Raw genomic sequence first — 16065 nt, forward strand, 5'->3', positions numbered from 1 at the left:
AACTGCAATAGGTAGAGCAAAGGGGAAGATATATAGAGTGCAGAATATACCTCTCAGCATTGTAATGCATCAGGTCCATAGACAATGTTCAATGTCTGCAGTGGGATAGAAGTGAATCAGGTAGAACCCTGGCTTATGGAAGGACCGTTCAGAAGCCTGAAAACAGCAGTAGAGATTACTCCGCACTTGCAGGTGGTGCGCCCTTTAAATCTTTGGTATTGTCTGTCAGACGGGAGCAGGTAGAAGAAGGAATGACTGGGTGGGTCAAGTCTTGGGATTATGTTGAGCATGGAGAGGGTAGAGAAAAGGTTTAGCAGAATGTTGCCTGGATTAAGGGATTATACCAATGAGGAGTGGTTAGGAAAATTTGGACTGTTTTCTCGATGACGCCCGAGGTTGAGGGGAGACTTGAGAAGTGTGTAAAATTATGAAAGCCATAGATGGGGTAGACAGTCAGAATCTTTTTCCGAGGGAATCTTTTTCCTATGCCCTCTAGTATTTGATATTTCCTGGAAATATTAAACACTAGAGGGCATAGCTTTAAGGTGAGAGGAGCAAAGTTTAAAGGAGAAGAGGTTCCTTTTAGTTTAGAGTTTAGAGATACAGCGCGGAAACAGGCCCTTCGGCCCACCGGGTCCGCGCTGACCAGCGATCCTCGCATATTAACACTATCCTGCACACACTAGGGGCAATTTTTACATTTACCAAGACAATTAACCTACATACCTATCACAATGGCACAATGGGCTAAGTGTTCGGCTGGCAACCGGAAGGTAGCTGGTTCGAATCCTGCTTGGAGTGCATACTGTCGTTGTGTCCTTGGGCAAGACACTTCACCCACCTTTGCCTGTGTGTGTCCTTGGGCAAGACACTTCACCCACCTTTGCCTGTCTGTATGGAAGTAATTGTGTGAAGCACTTTGGGGTCAATGCAAGTTGACTAAAAATGTGCTATATAAATAAAGACATTATTATTATTATTATTATCTTTGGAGTGTGGGAGGAAACCGAAGATCTCAGAGATAATAAGTGGCAGGAATGCGCTGCTGGGGTGGTGGTGGAGGCAGATGCAATTGTGGCATTTAAGAGTCTTTTAGGTCAACGCATGGATGTAAGGAAATGGAGGGATATGGATCATGTGGAGACCGAGGCAATTAGTTTAACTTGGCATCGTTCAGCATGGACATTGGGGGCTGAGGGGCCCGTTCCTGTGCTGCACTGGTTTATGCTTTAAGTTCAGATAGATGCTCGATGGTGGATGACTGAGATACATTGGTAGATGACCATACTTCACTTTCCTTACAGTTCGTGCCACTTGCAGTGCCTCAGGAGATCCTCACTACAACACGTTTGACACGCGTGTTCATCACTTCATGGGAACGTGCACATACGTGCTCTCTAAGCTGTGCAACAGATATTCAGGCCTCCCTTACTTTGAGGTGTCAGCCACAAATGAGCATAGAGGGGCCAACACCAAAGTGTCCTACATTAAATCCGTGCACGTGGCTGTACACAACAACACAGTTTCAATCATGAAAAATCGTAAAGTCCTGGTGAGTAGTTTTATTCAGCTTTTTATTGTTCAAAACTAATACAGTACTTACCTTAGCATTCTGCTTTTCCACTGATGATCAGTCTGGAGATGTTGGTAATTGGGTAAAACAGAGACACAAAGTGCTGGAGGAACTCAAGTGGGTCAGGCAGCATCTGTGCAGGGAATGGACAGGCAATGTTTTGATTCAAGACCCTTCTTCACTCTTTGTCTAGTCCATGCCCTGGGTACATGATGGGACAACGAATGAATAGTTTATTATCACGTGACATGTCACAGGAAAATATCTTTGTTTTGCACGCACTTAACTGAACTAATACAAGGAACCTAACTAATCTAAGAGAGAGAAATAAGGAACTGCAGATGCTGGTTCAAAAAAAAAGACAAAGTGTTGGAGTAACCCAGTGGGTCAGGCAGCATCAGTGGAGGGAATGGGCATGTGACGTTTCAGGTTGGGACTTCGATGTAGAGGGGGGGGGGGGGGGGGGGAGAAAGCTGGAAGAGAGGCGGGGGCAAGACAAAACCAAGTAAGTGATAGGTGGATATGTGAGGATAGGGAGCTTTCATTGGCAGGTGGGTCGATAAAGGCAAGAGATGGGAAGAAGACAAAAGGATGTGAGATAAGGAGAGAAGTGGCGCGAAATGTGAAGCCAGAGGAAAGGATACAGGTGGAAGGGGGTGGGGAGAAGTATAAAGAGGGAGCGATGTAGTGGGAGAAATGGGTGTAAATTACCACCAGTGTGTAGGGAATGGATGATAAGGTGGGGATAAGGTACAATTAGTGTGAACGTGTGATCAATGTCCGTGTGAACTCGGTGGATCTGTTTGCACGCTGTATCTCTAAACTACACAAAACTAAACTGTCAGCCAACAGCAGATTTTCTTTCTTGAAAACCATTACCAAAGTAGGTAGATTCTTACGGAGATCTGTTGGTTCCATAATCCATTCTTAAAAATAACTTATATAATTAATGGAAATTATATTCCTATGTTGACGTTGGGGATTTGAATTTGTGTGTCTATAAAATCAGTTAAGGTCTTTGAAGGTTCATGAACATTACCCTTGTGTAGCGATATGTTAGACTTTACTTTAGACTTTAGAGATACAGCGCTGAAACAGGCCCTTTGGCCCACTGCGTCTGCACCGACCATCCGTCACCCTGTATTCTAGCTCTAACCTATACAATAGAGACAATTCACTGAAGCCATTTAGCCTACAAACCTGCACTTCTTTGGAGTGTGGGAGGAAACCAGAGCACCCGGAGAAAAACCACGCGTTCACAGGGTGAACGTACAATCTCCGTACAGACAGAACCCGTGTCTCTGACCCTGTAAGGGAGCAACTCTACTGCTGAGTCGCTGTGCCGTCCTGTGTTCCATTTGTTAAGGTCAGGTGAAAATTGTTGATGTCGAGTGGGATTATTTAATTGCGATCCCTTGCTCTTAAATAAATTGTGGCATTTTTGTTCTGTTCCATAGCTGAATGGAGAAAGGGTAAACCTGCCCGTGTCGATCAATGACCTTCTGGTGGTACGGATAAGCGGTGGCTACGTTTTACTGGAGACTAACTTTGGCTTGTTGGTGAGGTTTGATGGTCACCAGCATGTAGACGTGTCCGTGTCGTCCACATATTCTGGACTGCTTTGTGGTCTGTGTGGTAAGCCCATACTTGTCTTCATTCAAAAACCTCCCTCACCTGTATCCACCTATCACTCACCAGTCCTGCCCCTCCTCTCTTCCAGCATTCTTCCCTCCTCCAGGCACAATCAGTCTGAAGAAGGGTCCTGACCCGAAATGTCACCTATGTATGTTCTCCAGAAATGCTGCCTGACCCACTGGGTTACTCCAGCACTTTGTGTCTTTTCTTATAATGATTTGATGGCCGCAGAGTGTATGCAAACCTTTTTATGTCTTTAAATTTAGGAGTGGTATTAGTTTTTAACTGCCAAACAATTGTTTGGAGAAAAGTATCCAAGTCTGTCCAACCTCTCACTGTAACTAATACTTCTAAATTCAGGTATAATTCTGGTAAACTTTGTTTGCACCCTTTCTAAAGCCTGACTAAAGTCCTATACAGCTACAACATGATTTCCTGACTCTTATACTCCACAATCTGAAAGGTTTGTAAGTTAAGTGTCCATGCTAAATCATTCCTAGTGTATAGGTGAGTGGTAGAGTCAGGAAGTTATTGATGAGAATGTGGCAGAAATAAAATGGGATTCATGTAAGACTAGTATAAACTAGTCTCTGCCCATCCCTCTGCAATAGGATCCTCGACCTCCTCATCCACATATTGGTGGAAATGTGTCAGCCTCGAAAACAATCAGCACGGGAGCACCTCAAGGCTGCGTGCTCAGCCCCCTGCTGTACTCACTCTCTACTCATGACTGCATAGCCGGTCATAGTGCTGATGACACCACTGTTGTGGGACATATCACTGATGGGGATGAGTCAGAGTATAGAAGAGATATCGACCGACTGACCAAATGGTGCCAGCACAATAACAAGGCCCTCAACACCAGCAAAACCAAGGAACTGATTGCGGACTTTGGAAGGGGTAGAATGGGGTCCCACAGTCCCGTTTATATCAATGGGTCGATGGTGGAAAGGGTCAAGAGCTTCAAATTCTTGGGCGTGCATATCTCAGAAGATCTTTCCTGGTCCGAGAACACTGATGCAATTATAAAGAAAGCACATCAGCGCCTCTACTTCCAGAGAAGATTATGGAGAGTCGATCTGTCAAGGAGGACTCTAACTTCTACAGGTGCACAGTAGCGAGCATGCTGACCGGTTGCATCGTGGCTTGGTTCGGCAACTTGAGTGCTCTGGAGCGGAAAAGACTACAAAGTGTAAAAAACACTGCTCAGTCCATCATTGGCTCTGTCCTCCCTTCCATCGAAGGAATCTATCGCAGTCGCTGCCTCAAAAAGGCTGGCAGCATCATCAAGGACCCACACCATTCTAGCCACACACTCATCTGCCCGCTACCTTCAGGTAGAAGGTACAGGAGCCTGAAGACTGCAATGACCAGGTTCAGGAACAGCTTCTTCCCCACAGCCATCAGGCTATTAAACTCGGCTCGGACATATATATATATATATTATAGGACATTGGGAGTCCTGTCATTTGTAATATTGTAAAGGGCAGGGGCAGGGCAAGTGGACTTGGATTTTTTACAGTGAAAATTTAATTTTTTAATGTTTAAAATGTGAAGAACATAAAATATTTACGTCATAGTGGGCTAAAGGGTGTTTCACAGCTGTATTATTTCAATGTAACTGAACCCACGCGGTCACGGGGAGAACGTACAAACTCCGTACAGACAACACCCGAGATCAGGATCGTACCTGGGTCTCAGGTGCTGTGAGGCAGCAGCTCTACCGTTGCTCCACTGTGCAGCACATTTCCAACAGCATTATTGCAAACATTAGAAATGGAAAAGACATTGTCAGAGCATACAGTCATCAAGAATTGAGCAAATTTCAAAGGATCAATGGAAATTTTTTTTTTGTATGATTTAGGTAACTACAACAGTGACCCTAATGATGACATTATTATGCCCAATGGCAGTCTTGCAGCAGACTCTAATATGCTTGGAGAGAGTTGGCAAGTCGATAACGGAGAAACTGAGTAAGTGTGCGCAGCTTTACCACCAATTGATTCATTGATTGCATTTATAATTAAAAGAAACGGCAAGGAAACAGGCCCTTTGGCCCACAGAGCCCATGCTGACCATCGATCACCCGTTCACTCTAGTTCTATGTTATCACACGTACTCATCCACTCCCGACACACTAGAGGAAATTTACAGAGGGCCAATTAACCTTCAAGCGAGTCTTTGGGATGTGAGAGGAAACCGGAGCACCCGTAGGTAACCCATGTGTTCACAGGGGGAACGTGCAAACTCCACACAGATATCATCCGGGGTCAGGATGGAATCCTTGTCTCTGGTGCTGTGAGGCAGCAGCTCTCCCACTGTGTTGCCCCAATGGTACTTTATTGTCCATACCTAGGTACAGTGAAATTCCTTTTTTGCATACAGTTCAGTAAAAATCTTACTATTCGGCGGGACAGGCAGCATCTCCGGAGAGAAGGAAAGGGTGGTGTTTTGGGTCGAGACCCTTCTTCAGACATAGGCAAAATCATATTTAAGTACAAGAGTGTAAGATAGTCGATTACACTGAGGCAATACACAAGAATCACCACGTTTTTGATGCCATTTTGTACCCTTCAAGTTTCAAAGTTGTTAAAAATGTAGTTTTGTATTGGCCATAAAGGCCCACTGTCCTGGCGGCGGCACTGAATCAGAGTTGTAGGGGTCGGACAGTCCAGGCGATGTTGTCGATGTTCTCCACCACTGCTCTGATGCTCCGTGCCGCTGAATGCCGTGTCTGGTCCGCGTGCTTGGCATCTTGGAGCGGCACCCAATCTAATAGAATCCCAGGCTGTTGCAGGGCCTCCAGCGGCCCACCACTGACACCTCGACCTGGACATATTTCTCATTGCAATTGTTTCTTTTATTTGCTCATTTAGGTGTAATCATGGCGGGAGCGGCTTTCAATGTGATCCAGCTGATAAGGAGAATGCAGAAAAAGATACTGCTTGTGGGATGATTACAGATCCAACAGGTAGGCATAAAAAGATGAAGCAACCAGTTCCAACAGATAATGTAAATAAAAGCTGTAACCAAACAATCCCCAGAATGATCTCAAGCTGATAATAGTGGATTTTTGCAATTCAATGAAGCAATTTCTTCATTCCACAACCTGCCATTCAGTACATTTTTCACCCCTGAGAAAATGATAGATATTCCCACTATGACAAGACACGCTCCTTATTTATGGAAAGCACTAGAGATTTAGTGGACAAATGGAAAATAAGCCATAGGTTGAAGAATTCAAATTCAGCAGAATAATTAATGTGTGTAAATATGTTGTAGGTGGAATCTAACAGAGATTTGGGTAATTTAAGATTTATATCCCAGTTTATTAAGATTCATAAACTAAACTAAATGTTGTAGAAGTATATAAAATCATGAAGGAGATTGATGGGGTAAATGCAGCGTCTTTTACCCAGGGTAGGGGATATCGAGAACCAGAGGACATGGGTTTAAGGTGAGAGGGTAAACATTTAATCGGAACCTGAGAGGGTGCTGGGTATATGGAACGAGCTCCCAAAGGAGGTAGTTGAGGCAGGTACAATAACTACATTTAAAAGACACTTGGACAGGTACATTGATAGGAAAGGTTTTGAGGGATATGTCCCAAATACAGGCAAAAGGGATTTCCTTAGATGGGTCAGCATGGAAGTGTTAGGCCAAAGGGCCTGTTTCTGTGCTCCGTGACTCTTTGACTGCCCCTCCTTGAAATAAGTTAGCAGGGGAGAGCAAGAAGATTTGTTATAAAATGCCACATGTTTCTGGGTATGAATTTGGCTATTGCTCATATTGAAATATTGCTTCTATCTTACATTATAAGATTGAGAACATTTTGTAATCGTTGAATCCTCTACCTCCTGATGAAATCTGGCAAAACAAATTAACCCCAGTTTAATCACTGCGTTATGAAACGTGGAAGTGCCAAATAACAGTGCGTGTATGGAACGATGACCAAATTTTGTGCAGTCAAAGCAATTAAACTTTCTGCTTGGTACAATAGTTTCTTTATTCAAAATGTAAATAAACCACAGGATCATTCTGCAAAATAATCCCAAAGCTTCCCACTGGTTTTACACATGTAACTTCAATAATTGACACAGTACTGGAGTGGGTGAGATACTATCTCTGGAGAACATAGATATGCAAAGTTTTGGGTTGGGACTTTTTTAGACAAAAGTCATTCCGGCACCTTGTGCCTATTTTTGTAAACCAGCATCTGCAGTTCCTTGTGGCTCTAACTTCAGAAATTGCTTGAATGTTGAAACGAAGAACTGCAGAAGCAGGTTTACAAAAAAAGACTTATAGTGCTGGAGGAACTCAGTGTGTCATGCAACACCTCTGGAGGATTGGTGACATTTCAGGTCAAGACCATTCTTCAGACTCTGTAAAAAGGTCCCGATTGAAACATCACCTATCCATGTTCTCCAGAGTTGCTGCCTCACCCGCAGAATTACTCCAACAAAAAAGCTTTTCACTGTACCTCAGAACGTATGACGATAAACTAAACTCTTTGTGGTTTTTTTTTCTAAATTTGGTTGTCTGGAATAACGTTCTGAATTGGAAATTTCCGATTTAAATTTAAATATTTTCCTTTCAGGAATATTTAAAGAATGCCACGAGAAAGTTCCTCCCAAGAATTACTTTGACAACTGTGTCTATGATGTGTGCGCTGAGGGAGGGCTGTCGACGACACTTTGTTTAGCCCTGCAAACCTATGCTGCCTTGTGCACACAAGCTGGAGTGTGTGTAGAATGGAGAAACAACACGTTATGCTGTAAGTTATACTCTGCTGTACATCGCCATTGTCTATCCTGTCCAAACGGCCAAAAAAATCTTCAGTCACTTCATATTCTCTCAAACTATTTTGGAACATCAGAAAAGTAATGAAGAAATGGGTGAAATCATTGATGTTATCAAGTGATATATTCACCAACAGCATGCTCACCTATGCTAAGTTTGTGTTACTCCAGCATTTGTGTCTATCCGTGGTGTAAACCAGCATCTGCAGTTCCTACACTGTGGGAATGATGTATTACATTCTGTGCATTACATAATATGTTGGATGACTCCACAAATAATTTGAGTAGGCTACACGAAGTGAAGAGAAGTGATTGTTTTTTCCTGTTATGCTTTCTTTAGCACCAACCTGTCCTAGTGGTAGCCACTATGAGACTTGTGGTACAGGTTGTCCCACTACCTGCATGGAGACATCTGCACCTGACAGCTGTCCTCTACCATCTGTTGAAGGATGTTTCTGTGACCCTGGATACACTCTTAGTGGAGACATCTGTATTATGAACAGTCAGTGTGGCTGTGTGCACCACAACAAATATTATCAGGTAAATCCATTTGCTCGTAATAATCACACATGTTGCTTGAATATAAATAAATAATGGTCAAAATGCATACAAAAGAAAGACACACAAAGGGCTGGAGACTCTCATCAAGTCAGGTAGCATCTCTGGAGAATGAAGATAAATTGTTTTTGTTTCAAATTACTCTTTTAGATCTTTTCTTTGTTCCTTGTTACGACAAAAAACGTACTTCCACCAACCTGCACAGCTAAACTCAACACAACAGATCTGCCTCAGTGTCCATCGCTGCTCCCCCCACTTTGATTTGATTCCTGAGATTGTCCTGTGGGATAAACTCACATCTGATTTCCCTCTGGCCAGCATTTCAATTAGAACATCCAATAAAATGGCAAGGAGAAATACTTTTCAGATGTATTTCTTTTTAATGTTATTTAAATTATTTGGGCTTGAAGTAGCACTTGGTTGATCTGTGAGTAAACAAGGACCATCATATTCTGTGCCAATGAAATGATATCCATGTTTCCATGCTGTACGACTCTTTGACTTTTTAACTGTCAGGCTGTTTCGGCAAGGCCACCAGCATAATCAAGGACCAATCTCACCCTGGTCACTCCCTCTTCTCCCATCAGGCAAGAGGTACAGAAGTGTGAAAACGCACACCTCCAGATTCAAGGACAGTTTCTTCCCGGCTAATATCAGGCATATGAACCATCCTATCACCAACTAGAGGGCAGTCCTGACCTCCCATCTACCTTCTTGGAGACCCTCAGACTATCTTTAATTGGACTTTACTGGATTTATCTTGCACTACACATCATTCCCTTTATTTTGTGTATGGCTTGCGTGTAATCACGTCTTTCCAATGACTACCTGATTTCTGTACGTGATGTTTTTCACTACCTTGGTACACGTGAGAATAAACTAAACTTCAACCTTCAAATGTATAACCATTCAGCTATTTCTCATGCTGAACCATTTGACAATAGACAATAGGTGCAGGAGTAGGCCAATCGGCCCTTTGAGCCAGCACCGCCATTCAATATGATCATGGCTGATCATCCACAATCAGTACCCCGTTCCTGCCTTCTCGCCATATCCCCTGACTCCGCTATCTTTAAGAACTCTATTTAATTCACTCTTGAAAGCATCCAGATAATTGGCCTCCACTGCCTTTGGAGGCAGAGAATTCCACAGATTCACAACCATCTGTGTGAAAAAGTTTTTCCTCATCTCCGTTCTAAATTGCTTACCCCTTATTCTTCAACTGTGGCCCCTGGTTCTGGACTCCGCCAACATCGGGAACATATTTCCTGCCTCTGGTATGTCCAAACCCTTAATTATCTTATATGTTTCAATAAGATCCCCTCTTATCCTTCTAAATTCCAGAGTATACAAGCCCAGCCGTTCCATTCTATCAACATATGATAGTCCAGTCATCCCGGGAATTAACCTTGTGAACCTACGCTGCACTCCCTCAATAGCAAAAATGTCCTTCCACAAATTTGGAGACCAAAACTGCACACAATTCTCCTGGTGTGGTTTCACTAGGGCCCTATACAACTGCAGATGGACCTCTTTGCTCCTATACTCAACTCCTCTTGTTATGAAGGCCAACATGCCATTAGCTTTCCTCACTGCCTGCTGTACCTGCATGCTTACTTTCAGTGACTGATGAACAAGGACCCCTAGATCTCGTTGTACTTCCCCTTTTCCCAATTTGACACCATTCTGATATTAATCTGCCCTCCTGTTTTTGCCACCAAAGTGGATAACCTCACATTTATCCACATTAAACTGCATCTGCCATGCATCTACCTACTCACCCAACCTGTCCAAGTCACCCTGCATACTCGTAGCATCCTCCTCACAGTTCACACTACCACCCAGCTTTGTGCCACCTGCAAATTTGCTAATGTTACTTTTAATCCCTTCATCTAAATCATTAATGTATATTGTATATTAACAATGTCATCTTGGTGGATTTGTTTCAGAGTTCTGAAAGCTGGTTCACAAATGAGAACTGCACGGAGCGCTGTACGTGCATGGGCAACAACGTCACTCTCTGTAATACCTCGGCATGTGAACTGCATGAGATATGTGAGAGATGGGATGGAGTTCTGGGCTGCCAGATGGCAGGTGAGTGATTGTACGAAAATAATAAAATACAGACCCACAGACCCAACTTTTAAACTAATTTCCTCTGCCTGCCTGTTATACAGTACATATCCCTCCATTCCCTGCATAGCCATGTACCCATGTGCCTATGTAAAAGCCTCCTAAATGCTACTATTGTATCTGCCTCCACCAGCACCCTTGGCCGCTTGTTCCAGGCATTCACCATCTTCTGTGAGAAAAAAAAACTTGCCCTGCACATCTCCTTTAAACTTTAGAAGCAGAAGAAACAGTCTGTCTGAAGGAGGGTCCCGAACTGAAACATCACCCATCCTTTTTCTCCAGAGCTGCTGCCTGATCCGCTGAGTCAATCCAGCACTTTGTGTCTATCCTTTAAACTATGCCCTCTAGTATTTGACATTTCCATGCGGGGAAAAAGGTTCTGACTGTCTACCCTATAATTTTAATGTCTGTCATAATTTTATATTGTTCTATTAACCATACCCAGTACTATGTACATTGTAACACTAAGTTATTTTGGCATAATAAACATTGTTTGGAATTTCATTGGATTATTGTTGTTGTTTAGGAAGTGCATCCTGCCACATTGCTGGAGACACTCACTATTATACCTTTGATAAGGTCATGTACTCATTCTCCAGCTCTTGTGTATATACTCTGGTGAATTTGTGTGACACCAGCAATGTACCTCCTCTCAGCATCAACGTACTAAGTGAAGGACAACAACTTTCTTCATCTTATTTGAAAGAGATCTACATAGATGTGTATGGTATTCGCATTACACTCCAAAAAAACAGGAAGACCTTGGTAAGGCAAAAATCTTTTACTTGTACCAATGCTTCACTTTTGATATTTGTATTTGTGTAAACTTTTTGGCTGATTAAGTGAAATATTCTCTTGTTAGTGAGTGAAACATTCCCATCTACCTTATTGACATTCCCATCTACCCAATTGGAGACCTTTGAACTATCTTTAACAGGACTTTATCGGACATCAATGTTATATCTTGCACTCAATGTAATACTCTATATCATTTTTCTGTACTGTGGACGGCTTTATTATATTCATGTATAGTCTTCGCTTTCACTGGATAGCACGCAAACAAAAGCTTTTCACTGTACCTCAGTACGCATGATAATAAGAAACTAAACTAAATAGACACTAGACAATAGTTGCAGGAGTAGGCCATTTGGCCCTATGAGCCAGCACCTCCATTCAATGTGATCATGGCTGATCATCCCCAATCAGTACCCCTATCCTGCCTTCTCCCCATACCCCCTAACTCTGCTATCTTTAAGATCCCAAATCTAGCTCTCTTGAAAATATCCAGAGAACCTGCCTCTACCGCCCTCTGCGGCAGAGAATTCCACAGACTCACAACTCTCTGTGAGTAAAAGTGTTTCCTCGGCTCCGTTCTAAATGGCTTACCCCTTATTCTTAAACTGTGGCCCATCCCGGGAATTAACCTTGTAAACCTACGCTGCATTCCCTCAATAGCAAGAATGTCCTTCCTCAAATTAGGGGACCAAAACTGCACACAATATTCCAGGTGCAGTCTCACTAGGGCCCTGTACAACTGCAGAAAGACCTCTTTGCTCCTATACTCAACTTCTCGTGTTATAAAGGCCAACATGCGATTCGCTTTCTTCACTGTCTGCTGTACCTGCATGCTTATAAACTAAACTATAATGTAATAAAAAAAGGAACTACAGATGCTGGTTTATCCCAAAGATAGACACAAAGTGCTGGAGTGACTCAGCAGGTCAGGCAGCATCTCTGTAGAAAATGGATAAGTGATGTTTCGGGTTTGGAGAAGGGTCCTGATTCAAAACGTCACCTATCCATTTTCTCCAGATATGCTGCCTGCCCCACTGAGTTACTCCAACACTTTTGGTCTATCTTGAATCTAAACTATATTGGTCTACTGATATTGGTATTGTGATTCAAAGGAGGTATAAAACTCAGATAAGTACCACTGAAGGATCATTCTTCTCATTCTCCGTCTCCCAATTATTGCTTGTCTAAAAGCCTCTCAAGTATGGAAGGGTAGTGGGATATATCTCCACTTCTTTTACACCTTCGTTAGTTCTGGGGGTTTTCTTTTTTCTTTTTCTTGTTTTTCTTGAAATTTTTTCTTTTCTTTTTCTTTTCTTCTTTCGTTCCCTTTTTTCCATTTTTTCCCCCAATATAGTTATTAGTTCATACGAAAATTGTATAACTGTTATGTCGATCATTTTCTTTTTATACAATTGCTTCTAAAATTAAAAATGAAATAAATAAAGAAAAAAGAAAAGCCTCTCAAACACCACTAATTTATCTGCCTCCACCATCATCCCCGCCAATGTTTCCAGGCACCTTCTGCAATTGGCCCATATGCTTCTCAACCTTTCCTAGCCATGTACCTGTCCAATTACCTATTAAATGTAGTTGTAGCACCTGCCTCAACTACCTCCTCTGACAGTACGTTCCATATACCCTCCACTTATGAATTAGGTTTTCAACTTATGATTGCAAATAAGCAGGCCATTTTAAAAAACATTTTCATTTCCATTAAAGTATGAAGATGTCAAACCCAAGTGGTTTCTTTAAATTCTCTTAGAATAAAGGGAAGGTCATTTAAGACTGAGGCGAGAAAAAAACTTTTTCACCCAGAGAGTTGAGAAATTTATGGAATTCCCTGCGACAGAGGGCAGTGGAGGCCAAGTCACTGGATGGATTTAAGAGAGAGTTAGATAGAGCTTTAGGGGCTAGTGGAGTCAAGGGATATGGGGAGAAGGCAGGCACGAGTTATTGATAGGGGATGATCAGCCATGATCACAATGAATGGCGGTGCTGGCTCGAAGGGCCGAATGGCCTCCTCCTGTACCTATTTTCTATGTTTCTATGGAAGGCTAATGCACAATACTGACTTAATATTGGAGGCGATTTCATAATCTATTTTTTACAAACTAATGGAAAGTTGCAAACAGAAAAAATTAGCACCTTGGGCTCTCAGTTGACCTTAGTTGACATCAAGTTAATTTTCAGTTTTTGATGCTGCAAAATGATTCTGTTTTTTCAGTTAACAGTGTCTATATCATACAATGTATTTTGTATTCTAGCTGGACGGAGTAAGGGCTCGTTCACCAATCCAGAGTCATATGAAAGGTATAAATATTAAAACAAATGGTATCTACACTATGGTTGAGACAGACTTTGGCATGTCAGTGAAATTTGATGGCAATCGCAATTTGGAGATCAGTTTGCCGAAAGCATATTATGCAAAGGTATGTGAAGCATGTATTTTATGCAACATATTTTACACATATTAATGATTTGTAAGTGAATGGGTCAATGGTTCAATGTTTTAATGGCACTTGATTGTCACATGTACCTAGGTACAGTGATATTCTTTATTATAACTTTTAGTTTTGGAGATACAGTGTGGAACGAGGCCTTTTGGTCCAAAGAGTTTGCGCTGATTCCCTTTATCATGCGTCTGTACACTGTGGATGTCTCGATTGTAATTATGTATTGTCTTTCCGCTGACTGGTTAGGACGCAACAAAAGCTTTTCACTGTACTTCGGTACACGTGACAATAAACTAAACTCAACTCAACTTTTCCAGAGTTACTCCAGCGTTTTGTGCCTCTTTTATCCCTGCATCTCATCTTATTATGGCCTCAATAATGTCATTCATTTTGAAGGTCTGTAGAGATCATGAAACCCAGTTGTGGGAACACATATTAGAGGCAATGAGACTCAGTAGACAACCTCCCCACATCAGGAAGTAGTCCACTTCTCAACACATCAAATTGAAAAGCTGACTTATGGCCAATAGCAGGTTATTCCTGCCCTGTTAGGTGATATTTCTTACAGTTTAATCTTGATCACATCACCTCTTCATAATGACCTTGGGCACTTCATTCCCTTGTTAATGTAGGTGTGTGGCTTGTGTGGGGACTACAATGGCCAGCAAAGTGACGAGTTCCGGATGCCCAATGGAATAATTGCAGAAAATGCAGATCAATTTGGAAACAGTTGGAAATCGGGGGAATTTGGCACTCAGAGGTAAGCATTTAATATTAATAGAGCATGAAAACAGGGCCTTTGGCCCAACTTGCCCATGCCGACAAAGAGGCCCCATCTACACTAGTCCCACCTGCCCGCGTTTGGCCCATAATCCCACTCAACCTTTCCTATCTATTGACTTGTCCTTTAAATGTTGTTATAGTGCCTACCTCCTCTGGCAGCTCGTTCCATATACCCACCTATGTGGAAAAGGTTTCCCTTCAGGTTCCTATTAAATCTTTCCCCCCCTCATCTTATACCTATGTCCTCTTGTTCTTGATTCCCCCACTCTGGGCACAAGACTGTGCATTTACCCGATCTATTCCTCTCATGATTTTACACACCTCTATGAGGTCACCCGTCATCCTCTTGCACTCCAAGGAATAAAGTTCTAGCCTGCTCAACATTTTCCTGTAGCTCAGGCGCTCGAATCCTGGCGACATCTTCGTAAATCTTCTCGGCACCCTTTTCAACACCTTTCCTATTACATGGTGACCAAAACAATGTATTATGTATGCATTCTAATAGCATACTACACCAAGCCATGTAGTTAAAGGAAAAAATGAAAAGACAAAGAGTAATGTAACTACTGCTCTTTCCCTTCACTAGCTGCCTGCCTAGAACCCAACGACAATTGGACTTCCTTTGCTCTCCAAGCGAGAAGGTGATGATTGAGGCCCAGTGCCAGGAGATGCTGTCCAATAAATACAAGTCTTGCCATTCCATGGTGAACCCAGATCTCTTCATCGGGAACTGTGTGCAAGATATGTGCAAATACAATGGTCTACTGCCTGCGCTGTGTGATAACATTCAACATTACGCTGATGCTTGCAAGAAACAGGGAGCAGAACTTGTATGGAGGAACAATACTTTCTGTCGTGAGTGATTATGCTAATAAGTTTGGTTTAGTTTACTTTAATTTAGTTTAGTTTAATTTAGAGATACAGTGCGGAAACAGGCTCTTCGGCCCACCAAATCCGCGCCGACCAGCAATCATCTGTACACTAGTACACTAAGAATAAGGGGTAGGCCATTTAGAATGGAGATGAGGAAAAACATTTTCACCCAGAGAGTTGTGAATCTGTGGAATTCTCTGCTTCTGAACGCAGTGGAGGCCAATTCTCTGGATGCTTTCAAGAGAGAGTTAGATAGAGCTCTTAAAGACAGCAGAGTCAAGGGATATGGGGAGAAGGCAGGAACAGGGTACTGATTGTGGATGACCAGCCATGATCACTGTGAATGGCGGTGCTGGCTTGAAGGGCCGAATAGCCTACTCCTGCACCTATTGTCTATTGTCTACACACTAGGGAGCAAATTACAGAAGTCAAATTAACCTAAAAACCAAGCACAACAACAATT

General features: G+C 42.5%; 1 protein-coding gene across 1 annotated transcript in view; it reads left to right on the forward strand.

Moving 5' to 3' along the window:
- Nucleotides 1-16065, forward strand: part of LOC116979482 — a 114210-nt gene that overhangs the window by 81506 nt on the left and 16639 nt on the right. The window contains 11 exon segments of the mRNA XM_033030996.1: nucleotides 1305-1552; nucleotides 3031-3208; nucleotides 5073-5181; nucleotides 6085-6179; nucleotides 7806-7982; nucleotides 8348-8547; nucleotides 10515-10659; nucleotides 11225-11463; nucleotides 13758-13922; nucleotides 14579-14706; nucleotides 15316-15584. Coding sequence (XP_032886887.1) covers nucleotides 1305-1552; nucleotides 3031-3208; nucleotides 5073-5181; nucleotides 6085-6179; nucleotides 7806-7982; nucleotides 8348-8547; nucleotides 10515-10659; nucleotides 11225-11463; nucleotides 13758-13922; nucleotides 14579-14706; nucleotides 15316-15584 — 1953 coding nt within the window.

This window comes from Amblyraja radiata, chromosome 13 (assembly GCF_010909765.2).
Source record: "Amblyraja radiata isolate CabotCenter1 chromosome 13, sAmbRad1.1.pri, whole genome shotgun sequence".
Lineage (NCBI taxonomy): Eukaryota > Metazoa > Chordata > Chondrichthyes > Rajiformes > Rajidae > Amblyraja > Amblyraja radiata.